Genomic DNA, 16,159 nt, shown 5'->3' on the forward strand with positions numbered 1-16,159 from the left:
CTTTATTATCTTATGTTTTTTATGATTCTTGTATTTGTTTTTTTATTAATTCCTTGTTTATTGTGTAGTCGTTTTCAGGTCTCTCTTAGTAAATAGATCTTAATCTCAATGAGACTGCCTGATTAAATAAAGATGAATACATAAATGTGACTTTCCACCACTAATCAAAGCAAAATAAACTGTGGTGAAATATGTTCTTTCTTTTCTCACATCTGAAAATATCTGTGACTTATTGATACTTGTATTTTGAAAAGAAGCAAATAGCGGAAGTTGAACCAACGGCAGGAAATAACTTTCCCTTTGCTCCTTCACAACAAGATGGACTGGAGTGAGGACGGCAATGTAAGTCTGTTTGTCTTTATTAGCTGCTGTTGTTACCTCTGTTATAGAGTAACTGTCTTATCTGGTGAACACTGGGCTGACGTACTTTTTCCTAACGATATTATACGAGCAGCTTGTTAGCTTTAGCTTGCCGGTAATTAGCCTACGTTGACTGAGACACAGGAACTGACAGTCTATTAGCTTCAGTGGGCACAGTTAGCCTGCTGCTAGTTACCTGGCGTTAATCGATACTAGCTGGCTAATCTCTCCTCAACGTCAGCGGTCATATTTTGGCTCATTTCCTTCGTGTTAAGCCACCTCAGAGAAAGTCTCTTTTTTTATTCGTCTGGTTGACGTGATGATGTTCTGACAGCCAAAGCCTGTTTAACCATTTCCTCTTCACCTTTCTTATATTCTCAGATTATAATGTAACTGTAATTCTTTTTCACATTAACGTTACAACTGCTGTGCTGTTTTCTGACAGCAACTCATAAAGCGCTTGTGTTTATACTGATTACAGCCAGTCAGTGATCAGTTTTTAACCATATGTTATTAGCTAGCCACCTACCTGTCATATCATGTCATATCACGTCATGACAAGTAGGGTACATTTTATTTATATAGCCCCAAGCTTCTCCCTCAAAGGGCTTTATTATCTGCCCAGACCATGGCAGCAGCCTGGTATCATCAGAGTATAATCATCAGCATCAACATCCAAAAATAGCATCCAGCAGATCCATCCCAGAGGATGGGGAACAGCAGTCAGGTGGTGCCTTGATACCAGTGACGCCCAGATCGAAAAGTAGCTGGTGGTATGCCACCAGTGGTTCAGCGGCCGATCCCTACACTGGTATGCTGCTCGTGTTCATGGCTTATACCAGTGGATCGGGACTGGTATGTCGGTAAATAACGATATGCTACTGGATTTACAGTAAAACTATATCAAGTGTAATCAATACATACGCACATTGTCATTTCAGACTAGGGCCCGAACGATACTGGATTGTTTTGGCTGATGCCGACGTCAATATTAGGGAGTAAAAAAATCAGATATCGATATAGTCGTCTATAAACTTATATATACAGTGATATACATAAACAATTTTTTGCGATGATCCCTCAAATGTGGTGATCAAACACTTGTGACAAAGATATGTAATGGAGGCACGATACTTATATACTTAATAGTTTAACAATAAACTTTATTGTGTAAAATGACATCAGTGCTATGAAAGAGTAAACTTCACTGGGAATTTAATAATTATAAATGGCTAAAACATACGTACCTATATATTATACATGAATTAAGAGAAAGGATCAAATATACAGAATATGCTGCCTATATAACTTTAAATTTAAAAAAAAAAAATTGGCACATATTGGACAACATATACGTCGATAGAAAATATATATGTGATAGGCCAATATCAGCCAATAATATTGAGCGTACATGCGGGGAGGCCTGCTAGTAAGGAGTTGCAGTAGTGATATTACGAGAGCCTGTATCAGAAGTTGTGCTGCATGCTCAGACAGGAAGGCTTTGATCTTCCTGATGTTGCACAGGGCAAGTCGACACAACCAAACAATCGAGGCCACGTGAACCTTAAAGGTTAGCTGGTCATCAATCATGACACCCAACTTTCGGGCAGACTTTGCGGGCATGAGTTGGGTTGATTCAAGCTGGATACTGATCTGTTGTTGTATAGAGGGATTGGCTGGGACGACGAGGAGCTCGGTTTTAGAGAGGTTAAGTTGAAGGTGGCGTTCTTTCATCCATGCTGGGATATCTGCAAGGCATGATGAGATCAGAGCAGAGACAGCGGGAACGTAAGGGATAACTGGGTATCACCAGCTTAGTGATGGTATGAGAAACCATGGGAGAAGAGAATTGCACCAAGTGAGGTGGTATATATTTAGAAGAGAAGGGGACCAAGCACTGAACCTTGAGGAACCCCTGTGGATAAGTCGTGCGGTTTGGACACTTCTCCCCTCCAAGATACTCGAAAAGATCTCAAGGCTAGTTTTGACACCGAAGAGGTTGTAAATGTTTATTCATATGCAAAGATAAATTGAGTTGTGGTGGGAGGAGAACCAGTAAAGAACTGGGCAGGTGTGTTGGTGAGACAAGACGACGTTAGCTTACAGATACGAATATACACTTATATATCTATGGGCTTTAGCTAACGATACCTAACGCTGTGTTCACATCACAACATTGTAAAGTTTGCTATCATGTATCAGGCTATAACAAATATGCACAGGAGTGTTGATACTTACCCATAACAGAAACTAATGCACAAGTATCAGCTTGTGTAATGTCTCCACACTATGTTTCACAGTGTGTCACCCTTACATCAGGAGGGAGACAGAGAGACAGATAAAGACAGTGATACACTTCTTATCTAGGTTTTTAATAGTACGACAGGATGTTATGAAGGGTTTCAATGGCCTCATTTAGGTGACAGTAAAAGTTATCATAATAACAACAAAGTGTTCGGATGTATTCAAACGTTTTATGCCGTTAAGAGCAGCTTCATAATTATCAGATACTGCATCAATGGCTAGGCCTGCATCAGCAGCTAATACTAATAACAGATCTATATAAATTATAACTATTACAGCATTCAAATATTCTCCAACTGCATTGAGTAAAATAAAGCAGATGATGTAATACAAATGTAAACCAAGGTTTAACCGCACCACCAAAATTAAAACATTAACTTGGAAGTTACTGTCACCATCAAACTGATCAATAAGTGTTTTAACAGAGTAACAGCAGGTAAGCATTAACCTATAAACACTGGTATGAAATATACTATATTTTAGACTAGAATAAGGTAAGACATACAAACATAGTGAATGTAAGTTTTGAAAAAATACAAATTTACCCTCTTAGAAAGCACAGAGTGGATACTGCCAAAGCTATTAATTAGCTTAATTAGCTATTTCAAAATGTTTCAATCTGCGTCTGGCTCTGCATCAAAATACACACAGAGATTAACAATCATGAGACAGGTTTTTTTAATTTAATAACCATGAGTAAATAGTGAAAATGTTCAATACTACCCCATCAATCAATCATTCATGATCTAAATTTGTCCCCAAATTTCATATAAATCTCTTACCAGGTTTGGAATATAAATAAACAAACAACAAAGTTATTGAGTCTGAAAGTGAAAATGTAACCTCTTGGTAAATATGAATTGCAGAATTAATCTGACTTGTAATAATGTCAAAGTGCAAGCTAAGAACCACAACATCCGGTCCGGGTTTCACACTGACGTCCTGTGTTAAACCGTCGAGGCTGTGCGACTTACAGGCCGACTGCGTCGTTTCTGGTGATCTGCTAGCAGGATGTGGGAAGAGACCCAGGGTGCAATTGGGGAACAGAAGTCCCTGACACCTCTGTTTCCTGACACCTCTACCTGACACCTCTACCTGCTCCCGAGGATGGTTTCAAAGTTACACAGATCTAGTAGCAACAGAGCTGAAGACCGATCAACAGCACTAGATGAACGTAGTGATTCTGTTACCGACAGTAGTGCAGTTTCAGTAGAGTGACCCCGCTTAAAGCCAGACTGATTCGGATCGTACTGGTTGTTCTCAGAAAGGACGGTGCGCTCAAGTATTTTTAATAGGACGGGCAGAAGTGAAACCGGTCTGTGGTTTTCAACCTGGGCTGGGTTGAGTGTAGGTTTTTTGAGCAGCAAGTAAGCGAGGAGTTGTTGATGTGTGGGGTAAAGTGTGGGGGCAAACACATTCAGCAGATCCTGACAAATGAAGAAGCTGGAACCATCAGATATTGGACATTTTTGCTTGAATAAATGACTTAATAAACAATAAATAAACAATAAATTAATCATCAAAATGTTTGCAGGTTAATTTTCTTTCTTTTCCATTAGTTGTGACTGACTAACATGATACTATGGATATATTGTCACATAGTACATTTTCTGGAAAGTATGTTGGAGAGACAGTGTCTGTTCTTGGTTAATCCAGCAAATTAAACACCTGACCAAATCAAAGTACTTCATCACTGATGCAAAAATTGTATTTAAAATCCGATATTGCCCTAAAGGTCAGTGATTTGTAACATTTCCCACTATCATCTAACACATGTAGAGACACTAAATCTCACAGTATATGTCATCATATTGACAAATATAATAGCTCATACACAATAACTCATATTTTTGTAGCTGAATGTTTGCACTGTAGATCATTATTAAGCTCATTATTTATCTTATTAACATCTATTTTCCACAGTGACACTTCACAAACAGTAAACACAGTCGTCCACTATTTTGCTGCAGAATAGTTTGTTAATGTTGTACCAGCTGTTTGAAGAAACCCGATGGACATTTAATATATTTTTTTCATAAAAAGAAAACATGATTAAGCCTCAGACTCACTTGATTGATTTTCAAACATCAGTGAAGCTTTGACAGACTCGTGTTAGTGCTGAAACAAATTTCTCGGGAGCAAACGCTAAGACACATTCTTAGTGTGCTTGCATATTTGGCTGATAAACAGATTCACATTCTGAATAATAATAGATTTATTTATTTCATTTTTAATTACAGCTCCAGATTAGATAATGATAAACATGTATTTTTTTTTCTGGAAAGTATTCTTTAACTGAATCTTTGCAAACCGCTGGCCATCTGGTTGTATTTTGGGGGGATTTTAGCCTTTAATGAACAGGAGACATGGAGATCTGATAGGAAATGAGGGGAGAAGGAAGAGACGATGGCATGCAAAAAAAAGTTCCCCAGCCGGACTCGATCTGGGGACGATGTGGTCGGGGCTGCGACTAATTGATTATTTCCATCATTGATTAATCTGCCAATTATTTTCTTGAGTCTTCATCTTCATACGTGTTGTTTCTTCCAAGCAACAGTCCAAAACACAAAGATATTCAGTTTACTATCATGTATGATTAAAAAAAAAATCTGTAAATTATCACATTTGAGGATCTGAAACCAGCAAATATTTAGCATTTTTGCAATTATTCCATATTGCTGATTATTTTTCTGTCAATCAACTAATAGATTAATTGATTTATCGTTTAGTTGAGTTGTGTGTGGTCGGCATCTTAAACCTCCATCTATGCAGGTGTCTCCATCATGCCATCCTTTAAATTCTCCCTTCGAGGCCCCAGCAGGACTCACTCAAACCAGTAAAAAGCCACCGTTCGCTGCCAGTTTTTAGTTTTTCCACACGGACTATTTTTGAACCGAATGTTTTCCTTGTGTTACAGAGTCACAGCCACATGCATGACAGCTGTCACCACGGACATGCGGGTCATTCTCACAGTCACGGGCCCAGAGCGGCGGCCTTCGGAGGGATGGCGCCCCCTTTCATGCCGTCCTTTCACGGACAGTTCGGCAAAAACGCCGATCAGGTGATGGAACTCACCCAGCAGCCGAAGAAACGGTCCCACATGGACGACAGCAGCAGCTGGGACATCGTCAAGGCAACACAGTAAGTGGTGAGACGTCAGCTGCAGGAAATTCTCCTTTTCATGTGACGCCGCAATTGGCAAAGAAGGTAAAGCAGCAGATTTGAGTCGCTGTAGTATCAGCTAGTCCGCTCCTTATCCTTAGAGGGAGAATTTCTGATACTGACAAGTATTTGATCAATATATTTGCACAGGAATTGCACAATAGGACTCAAGGATTACACAAATGCTTTAATAGCACTTTTGTTTCCTTAACAGTCAAAAGATATGTGATGATTCATTTTATGTCCGGTTCCAAACCAGTTTAAAAAGAAACACAGATTTAAAAAATAAAAGCTGCATAAACCGGTCAGTGTGCAGTAGTTGAGATTCATAGACGACTGATGCGTCAGCTGCTTTTACTAACCGAGCAGCGAGTGGAGGTGCAGCAGGGCGAAGGTCGCTCTTAATGTAAAGCAGGAAGAAGAAAAGAAAAGAATAATCCGCAGAGCCGCTCCTTTCTGTCATTTCATTAATCACACCTGCTCGGTGGAGCGGAAACCGTGTGAGCTTATTTTCACACAGTCTGAAATCAGGATTAAATTAAACCTGTTTTACTAATTTACAGTTGAAAGTGGGAAAAAAAATGTTTCATTCAGTGTCACGGAGGTGCATTATTTTATGTGTTTGACATTTTGAAGCCCTGTGCGATATGAAGCATTATTACTATAATGCGTGTGTGATGGTCTCAGGTTTGGTATCCTGGAGCGCTGTAAGGAGCTGGTGGAAGCAGGATACGACGTCAGGCAGCCGGACAAAGAGAACGTCACGTTGCTACACTGGGCTGCTATCAACAACCGCTCCGAGCTGGTCAAGTAAGAGCTGCAGATATACTGTCACTTCTGTCTCAGCGTTCCCTGACGTCTCAGCTGAGCAGAATGGAAACACTTTATGTTTTACTCATATCTGAGGGTGATTCTCAGGATGTGATCGGTAAAAATGTAGTTATTTATTACATAAGATATAATGTAATATATGATTATAATATTAGTAGTAGATGTCAAAGTGCAGTGACACACACAACACAATCATACAACTGTAACGTTACTTTAAATCAGAGTTCAAATCCAGCCAAGTTGTTTAGTTTGCAAACTAAAGTAAATATGAAGAAGTCTGTTTGTGAATCTTCTCAGTTGAACATCACAACACAAACAGAGCCCCAGCACAATCAGCTCTTCCTCAGGGACTTCATGTATATTGTTATTTATCGTTGTCGAGAGCATCAGCAAAACTCGTAACACTGGCTTATGTTTTAATACTGATTTATTATTTTTCCTGCTGTCTTCTGACAGGTATTTCCTTTCCAAAGGGGCGATAGTCGACCAGCTCGGAGGAGACCTGAACTCTACTCCTCTTCATTGGGCCATAAGGTAACTGTATGACCTGGAGGGGATTCACTGCTACGCTTTCACAGCTCCAGATGTTTAAAAAAATATTGGTTATGTCTGTTAAGTGAAAAAAAACTAAATATGTTGAAAACAAAAACTGCTTTTATTTTGAAACAGATTTAGGAATCTAGGATGCAGTGCTGGGCTGCTTTGGGGGCAGTTTCACAACTGTACAGATCAAAATGAGACTATTGAGTGAATTTCTTTCTGCCTCATTTGTTGGTGATGACATGTTGACTTTGTTTTGAGACTTTTCAGTTACTTCCTCTTTAAAGCTGTTGGTGGTTTTTTGTCTGTGAACAGGCAGGGCCACCTCCCCATGGTGATCCAGCTGATGAGATACGGAGCAGATCCCTCCATCGCAGACGGAGAAGGTTATCGTGCTCTCCACCTCGCCATCCTCTTCCAGCACATGGCCATAGCAGCTTATCTTATGGCAAAGGGACAGGTCAGACCACCCACAAAGCCCCTCCCCCCCTTTCACACAAACACACACACACACACACACACACACACACACACACACACACACACTAACAGACTTTATCTTCTCTCTCTCTTCTGTTTCAACAGTTAAATTCATTTTCACTCGGTGTGAGTCTGTTTTTGTTCTGATTTGATTTTCCTGGTTAGTAATCTTCATTTTGCCTCTTCGCTTCCAGGAAGTCGATGGACCCGACTGCAACGGACAGACGCCACTGATGTTAGCAGCCCAGAAGATTATTGGGTAAACATCTCTCTCCTGTACAGATATGCTCTATGCCTCTCTGGGTTCAATTAAATATATAAATACCTAAAATATCATTGAATTTGACATTGAATGGAGGTCGTGTCTGTTCGGATTTTTACATTTTCAATAGGCCTGAATCTGAAAGTATTCTGTACATGTTGTTTTTCCACATCTGTTTGTCTGTAGATTCGGTTAAATATTTAAATCCAAACTTGAAGTTAATTCACAGCCTCTTGACATTAGTCTATAAAGTAAATATTGTTTTTTCTGTCTCAGGCCTGAACCCACTAACTTCTTAATCAAGAATAATGCTTCTGTGAGCGCTGTGGACAAAGTGAACAGGAATACTCCGCTGCACTGCGCCGTGCTGGCAGGAAATGTAGACGCTACCCACATCCTGCTGGAGGCTGGGGCCAGCGTGGACGCAGAAAATATTAATGTGAGCCTGACAAAACCTAAACCGCACACATAAAAACACACGCTGATCTCTGTGCTTAATGATCTAAGAAATTCTGGACACAAGAATCTGATGTCAACTGTGAACATACTGTCTTTTGCACCTCCTTGCACAATGTTGATTTTTTTTTTACAGTCAGTGGATAGACAACTCTTTCTTCTGTTCGTTTTGTTTATCTAATCTTTCTGCAGCAGCTGTATTGTGTATTTAGTAAGACACAGTTTGAATTGAATAAATAACGATGCAGGTATTCATGGTGTTCTTAATATTTCCTCCTCAGGGCCACACACCCATCGACCTGGCTCACCAGGTTCACAGCCCGCTGCTCATCCACATGCTCAACCACATCAAACAAGAGAGGATTCGCTCCAACTCCCGCTGCTTACGAATCATTAACAGATACAGGGTATACAGATGCTAAACAGACAAGCATCTCAGATTTTGAACATAAAACTGGTCACAAAAATCTACAGTAATCTCTAGTAAATTGCCTATTCGTCTAACATGTTCCCGTTTATATTTTTCCAGGTGTTTCTGCAGTTTTTGCTCTGCACTGCCATGTTTGGAAGTGTTGGCGCCATAGTCGATATGAACTCAGAGTCCTGGTTGCTGAAAGGGATCCTGCTGGCCTGTGTGATCGGTGCAAGTAACCTGGCCTCAAGGTGAGGACACATTTCCACTGAGTTCTTCTCTTGAATGTTCTGAATGAAATGTAAATGAGCATTGCATTGGTACTCATGCTCTTCATCTGCATGTTATACAAAACTGGTTGGTTTGTGTCTACACAGGAATTTCCCAAGTCCAGCTTTCCAGTCTCTTATACCGGCTTCAGCTCTCATAGCTTCAGTCTTCTGGATGCTCGTCACCTGGTGCCTCTGGTTCCTGCCAGATATCCTTTCATTGAAGGAAAACACAGGAGCAGGAAGTAGAACAGAATGCAGTGCAGCTACAAGGAAGGTTGAATTGTATTAATGACATGTTATTTTTGTTCAGGAGCCAACGATACGGTTAGCTAACTGTATATTTATGTATATGTATATGTATATGTATATGTATATGTATATGTACTGCACCAGTTAAAAGTTTGGACACACCAAAAAATGTTATGCCTAAATCATTGGGATTTGTTTTAGAGGCATTTTGGGAAATGTAGGAAGCCAGTGTTTGATATTTTATCCTGCTTAAGACTTTCTTAACCTTTGACCCCACATGGACACAGCGCCACAGTTCAGGTTCTGTTCACTCTCAACGCCACCGCTCTGCTCTACTACTACCTCCGCACCTGCAGGACCGACCCAGGCTTCGTCAAGGCAACTGAAGAAGAGAAGAAAATGGTGGGAGGGATATTAAAAATTACAAACCATTAATGATATTATCTTACATATTAATGTTCTGTGCATGACTGAGTTGAGTTGTGTTTGTTTGTGTTGACAGAATGTGTTGGTGTTGGCCGAGGCCGGCTGTCTGGACCCCAGAATATTCTGCACTTCTTGCATGGTGAGACTCCAACCACAAAATCTCCTCTTTATTACACAACAAATGTTCCATTCATCACAGAAACAGTGACAACCGCTACTGTTTTATATTTGCTTTGTTATATTTCACAGATAAAGAAACCAATGAGGACAAGCCACTGCTTCGCCTGCGATGCCTGTGTGGCAAAGCAGGACCACCACTCCGTCTGGACCAACGGCTGCATCGGTACGACAGACTGGAGCAAATAGAATAGAGTAGAATATGTACACAACCTCGACCACTAACTGCTGCTCCAGAGGAAGGTAGACTCAGAGCCTACAGCTGGAATTGGGGCTTTTAAAATACTATATAGATAGCTGCAGAGGTGGCAGCTGAGTACTGACGGCTTAAACACACCATTATTATTAAAAGGGTGTGTTGGATATATGTTGCAGTGAGAGGAGTATGCTATCATGTGAGTGTAACAGCAAACTCAAGTTGAGCTGGCTGAACTAGCTCGCAGCCTTTGCTAAATTGCGAGCTAGTTCAGGCAGGTAAGTGTTAAGAAATACCATGTTTCCAAGTCCTGGATCCACACCACAAACTAATCATTTAGTTCTCGTCTGATGGTCTAATTTCCCACCAGATTACATCAAAATCTGTTACCAAGTTTTTAAAAATATTCTGCTAATTAACAAACAAACAAAACTGAAAACTCACTGCCAGATGTAATAAGAAATCTTGATTCATATTCTGTCAAAACAAATACTTTTCTTTTACACATAAATATGTTGGAAATTTGGACAACAGAAATATCAACACAAATATTTAAAAATTTGCCATTGTGTCATGAATAAGATGATTCAGGATGTGTTGAAACTCAATATTATACTTTTCTTTCCTGTTAATAGAGTAGAATAAGTCATTGACCATCAGTTACTGATGTGTAAAACATTGTTTAAACACCATTTGAGGATATTAAATGTGCATTCTGTGTAATTATTATAGTAGCCAGCATTTGTCACAATATTGGCTCATTTTTTATCCTTTTCAGTGAGTTCAATATAATTTCTTCCAGGTGCGAGGAACCATCACTTCTTCGTCCTCTTCCTGCTCTCCCTCTTGTTGATGGGCGCCTGGATGTTCTACGGTTGTCTCGTGTGTGAGTGACCCACAACATACGACACAATAACAATATCTGACCTAGTTTTACATTTTACAGCGGATACAGATGCCTGCGCTGTTTTTACATGTTTTCAGACTGGTCGATTCGCGGTGTGCTGCGTTATGAGGAGAAGGGACTGTTGGGCGTCGTCTCTGGCCTCATCAACTGCTCCCCCTGGCTGCTCAGCGTCTTCCTGATGGCCTTTTATCACACCTGCTGGTCCGGCTTGATCCTGCTGCTGCAGCTCTACCAGGTGACTGTCTGTCTGGAGTGTGTTAATAAGCTTCTGAGATCTTCTAACTAGTGTTCTCAGCCTCTAAAACTCAAAACGAATAGAAACTACCCTCTGAATATCTGCTTTTATAAATTAGAAACCAACAAATGATTTTTCTGTGTAATTTTATCTTTAAATTAACGTGTATCCAAATGTTTCAATATCTCTCCTAGAATATCTATTATTATTTCATATAAATGTGATACAATGATTATATATAATTACAATATTAAGTAAAATTATGACTTTTTTGTGAATTTTTATAAAAGATTTTTACAGAAATTACTCAAAAATACAATTAAAATACCTTTCAACTCACTCAACTTCCTTCCTTACTCACTTAAGACTTAACGTTACTGAAATAAACCAACTAAACTATGAAAAGTTTTGGAAAAATCCTGAACTTTAAGGTTTTTAATGTGCTGCTTCTGATCATTGGATGAGTGTCGTCTCTCACCTTGATATAAATAACGTTTTCTTTGTGTCGGAGCAGATTGCCTTCTTGGGACTGACCACAGCAGAGAGGACGAGTCTGACGAACCACCAGAGAAAACTTAGACAATCCGTCTCCCTGAGACAAAATCCATACAAGTGAGTTGATATCAGCGCTCTTATCTGTGGTCATTTTACTAAATATATTGTTTTATGATCTCTAGCAACCAAATTACAGTTTGATTATGTTTGCATACTTCAGTGGAGCTCTATAATAGCGTGTCCTTTATCTCCGTTGGTTAAGAATCTTGAATCGATATGTAAAGCCAAAGGATTATTGTCTGTGTTGTAATAATGGCCGTTTCTGTTTCTGGTCAAGGTCTCTGTTCTCTTGTCAGGACATATTGTGTAATACTGAACGTCTCATTGTACATTAGTGCTGATTTATTACTGGTAACACTGGGCCAGATGTGGTTTTATTATCTTTGGAAACATAATCGGGACTCAGCTTTTATTTGTGAACGCGCCACCAGATGTGCAAACGCAGGCTGGAAATTGTAATTGTGTACATAGTTCATGAAAAAAGTTGCTCATTATTGAGATCGTGTAGGGACACGCAAATAATAATTATTAGAAATTTAAAATAACTAATTAAGAGGAAACAACAGCTACTTATATTTTCAGAGCTCAGTGCATGTTTAGAGTTTGCATTTAGAGATAAGACCAGTCAGTTACTGGGAGCTGAGGTGGGTTTTTTTTGTGATTATTGAAGCCCAAAATGGTTCTTCTGAAAGGTTGTGATCCAATATGTGGCCTAATTTTTAGGCATCAAGTTAGAAATGGTTCCATTTCTTTAAGTTTTGTAAATTTGTGCTGAAAACTGAAGTGATGTCTCTCTGTCTGGGAAAACAACTTCCTTCAGGCATCAATGTGTTCGCAAGAAATTTGGTTTTCTGAGACTGAAGTTTAATTTAACTTCTCCCGGCTTTGAAATTGAGGTTGTTAATAAGATAACTGGAATGTGGAAGAGTGCAGTGATTGGTAAAAAATTTTAAAGCAATCTTCCAATTAAATCATTTTTGTGGAATTGTTTGCTGGGATTGGATGAAATGGATTCACTGGTTTCACTAATCTTTTGTGGGGAAAAAAGATAACTCTCAGTAGGTTGAATAGTTCTGCTGTAATTAATACTGTTAAAATATGGATGAAATTATATATTTGCGGGACATTTCAGCAGATCCAGAATTTAAAGCAGATACTTTCTTCAAAACATGAGCTAAAGAGGGATCAGTTAGATTCTGGCAACTGTACACTGAATATGACATTTACACTTAGATAATGTATAACTTATATATTTCTAAGCATTATAACATATCAAATAATCCATTTTATATATACTGGCAAATAAGAAGTTACTTAAAAGGTAAAAAGCTGTACTAATATCCATCCTCTTCTTAAATATATCATGAAAAATTGCAGTGAAAAAGATAAAAACATAGTTGAGAAACTCTGCAGGAGAGATGAAACAGAACTGGGAACAAAAGTGACATGAAAAATGGAAACAGATGTTTAATGAGGTTCACAAAACTACTAATCCTTAAATTTGGAGAGAATTTGAAAGTACATATTAACTGCAGAGGTTATTTCCAAATGTGAATGTTTTTCTTTTTAGTTTTGCCTGTTCTGTTAGGATTACTTCTGTATCATCAGTTGCTGAAACTGGAAACAGCGTGCATGAAAACAAAGTATTAAAAAAAAGGACAAAATGGCAAATAACTCTGGACCTTCACCGCGTTTTCAGCAGTGAAGTCCTGGTTTTATTTGTTATCAGACTGATCATCTTCTCTCCTCGTCTCTCCACAGTCTGGGCGTCGTGAGGAACTTGGTGTCCTTCTTCCACCTGCGTTGTTGTGGCCTCTTCAAACCCGCCGTCATCGACTGGACGCAGCAGTTCCCGCCCGGCCGCGACCAGCACATGTTCGGACACACCGACATGGTCTGACCTCCCCCCCGCCGCCCCATGCTCAGGGTCAAGGGTGAGAGTTTTACAGTGGTTCTGGACCAAAAGCATAGACTGTATTTATTTATTTTTTTAAAAGTACGGTTCATTGTGAAGAGAGAACGAGATACGAGAAGTCGGGGGGGGGGAAAACACAAAGCAACGTGTAGATATCGTTCAGATGGAGTTGCTCTTTGTACAGACTGCTGCTGCCTTATACTTGACCGATGTAAGTGAAATAAAACGTTTTAATTTGGGGGAAAGGTTGAACCTTTTAAAGGCCTAAATTGTAATTGAACTTTTAAGCTGTTTTTTATGAGCACATCAAGCCTATTTTTTAAAATCCTCTGTTCTGGGATAAAAAAAAGGATCTTTGTACGTGGTTACGGTTGGTTTTATGACTTTTGTAAGAGCTGCATGTGTTTAATAATGAATAACCACTATTATACTTCAATAAAGCAATGTTTTGTGTGCCTGTCTTTTCAAATGGCTGTGTTTGGACTCCGGGGGGGGGGTGGACAAAATAAAACATATAAAACTGCACAACAGTTAATACCGCTGTAGTAAGGATTATAAATGTTCAGGGTGCAAGATTTTTCACATCAGTTGTCATTTTTGAGGCCTTAGTTTGTGGTGTTGTCAATCAAATATCCTGTTAAATGTCTCCGTCAGTGTTGATGAAGGATTATCTGTGACTTCTGTTCTCTGCTGAAACACTTATTTGTCGTTATTTTTCAGATTTTCGCCACATTAGATGATTTTTCAGTGTGTGTGGCATTCAGGCAGCTACTGTACAACAAGGCAGTAAACTCAGCTATAAGTATGTGTCAGTATTGATCGGCCTGATTATTAAATAACCTTTTTTTCCTTTTTAAATCAACAAAGATTGTTCATTTCAGATGTAAGCCCCACGGAGCCTTTTAGCCTCTTTTTTTTGGTTTACATTTACTGGATTGTTCAGTCTCACGAGCTCTCATCACCCCGATTTCCAGCAGCAGCAGGCAGCTGTTTTTCACCAAAAAACAAGCTCTGATAAACCCACTGTGCACAACCTGTCCAGCACCAGACGCCAGACAGACAGACAGAGTTGTGGAGCGTTTAGCAGCTAAAAAGCCAGATATTTTTCTCAGGAGTCGTTGGAGACCAAAACAGAGCTAATAAGAGAGTGAATCAGGCTGCGTCTGAAATCACTCCATATTTAATATACGATGCACTACATTTACTCTGCCCTTTTATTTGAGTGTCTGAATTCTGAGTGTCAAATTTATCCACCATATGGAGATCTTGAAAATAGGTCCATGACATGTACACTACTTTATACCAACAAAACCAGTGTAATGTGTTGGGATATTACAATCAGTGATGATGCAAAATGATGATAAGTGTCTGAAATCTCAATTTACTGTTCACTATTGAATAAACTATTGAGTTTTTATTGTTTAGAAAGTAGTGAAGACAACTCCAAATGAATGCTAATCTGTTCTGCTGTGTGTCTGCTAGCTGCATGAATGTTAGCTAACATGCTAGTCAGAGCAACTGTATAAGGCGATGATATATCAGGCTGTGGTTTTTTCAACCTGTAATGAAGCTTCGCTATTCCCGAGTGGCAGGAAAAAAAAAGTCAAGTAACGCAGCTTTAAGGCAACATAACTTGAGGCCGTTTCAGACTGGGAAGTGATAGTTGCACGGTGGCAACCACAGCTGCAAGAAGTTTGCATGGTCCAACTTCAGTAGCTGCACAGACACTGCATCCCTGCTCCTGTGCTGCTTTTGCCAGACACAGTAACTTACCACTTCCTTGTCTGAAAGAGCCTTTAGGAGAACAAAGAGGCCGGTTACAGTAGATGCTTCAGTAGTTGCTGGTGTCTCCATCTCAAATGTTATAATGTATGTGATGCAATGGACATAAATGTGACTTAAAAATCATGAAAACAAACTTGATATTTGCTCCACAGCATCATAATGTATGTTCTTCAAAGATGCTGTTGAGCTGAATTAACACCTTTGACAGCTTCAGACAAAAATTCGAGCATTATGAGCTTCGCAAGCTTTACTGTGACGACACGTCCTTCTGTTTCACTGTTGAGCTCCTCCTCTGGTCAATATGTGCTTTTTTATTTTTTTTCTTTTAATCAACCAGTACAGACAGAATGTCTTGACGTTCAGCAGCCTTAAGTGTCCCGGCTACAGAAAGGACGGGCAGCTTGTTATTGTTTCAGGTATCATGTTCTGTCATAGCTTTTCATTTAGGTCATGTACTGTATGTTTGCATCGGTAACAACAGACAGTTATGTACAATCAGGTCACTGCACTGTGTATTGAATCTAATAAAAAGCAAGGATGTTTTTCCACTCGCATGGTTCATGAGTTCTTTTCATCCAAAATATTCTCTAATTTTAGTGATGTTGATTTAAAGCAGCCGCTGCAGGTTTTCACGT

General features: G+C 39.4%; 1 protein-coding gene across 1 annotated transcript; it reads left to right on the top strand.

The window, feature by feature from the left end:
* The first annotated feature begins 269 nt into the window (after positions 1–269).
* On the top strand, positions 270–16,075 carry zdhhc13 (zinc finger DHHC-type palmitoyltransferase 13). The gene is made up of 17 exons (XM_067570205.1): positions 270–342; positions 5,582–5,805; positions 6,514–6,636; positions 7,114–7,191; positions 7,513–7,657; positions 7,872–7,936; positions 8,216–8,378; positions 8,677–8,802; positions 8,925–9,058; positions 9,185–9,285; positions 9,606–9,730; positions 9,831–9,893; positions 10,004–10,097; positions 10,930–11,013; positions 11,112–11,269; positions 11,784–11,881; positions 13,586–16,075. The coding sequence occupies exons 1-17, from the start codon at positions 319–321 to the stop codon at positions 13,722–13,724; spliced, it is 1,944 nt and encodes a 647-aa protein (XP_067426306.1). The 5' UTR covers positions 270–318; the 3' UTR covers positions 13,725–16,075.
* Positions 16,076–16,159: the final 84 nt, after the last annotated feature.

The sequence above is a fragment of the Thunnus thynnus genome, chromosome 1, assembly GCF_963924715.1.
Source record: "Thunnus thynnus chromosome 1, fThuThy2.1, whole genome shotgun sequence".
NCBI classification, from domain to species: Eukaryota; Metazoa; Chordata; class Actinopteri; order Scombriformes; family Scombridae; genus Thunnus; species Thunnus thynnus.

Coding starts and splice junctions, on each gene's coding strand:
- zdhhc13 (XM_067570205.1), top strand. CDS start 319: ATGGACTGGAGTGAGGACGGCAAT. Junction 5,806..6,513: donor GACATCGTCAAGGCAACACA/GTAAGTGGTGAG, acceptor TGATGGTCTCAG/GTTTGGTATCCTGGAGCGCT. Junction 7,937..8,215: donor GCAGCCCAGAAGATTATTGG/GTAAACATCTCT, acceptor TTTCTGTCTCAG/GCCTGAACCCACTAACTTCT.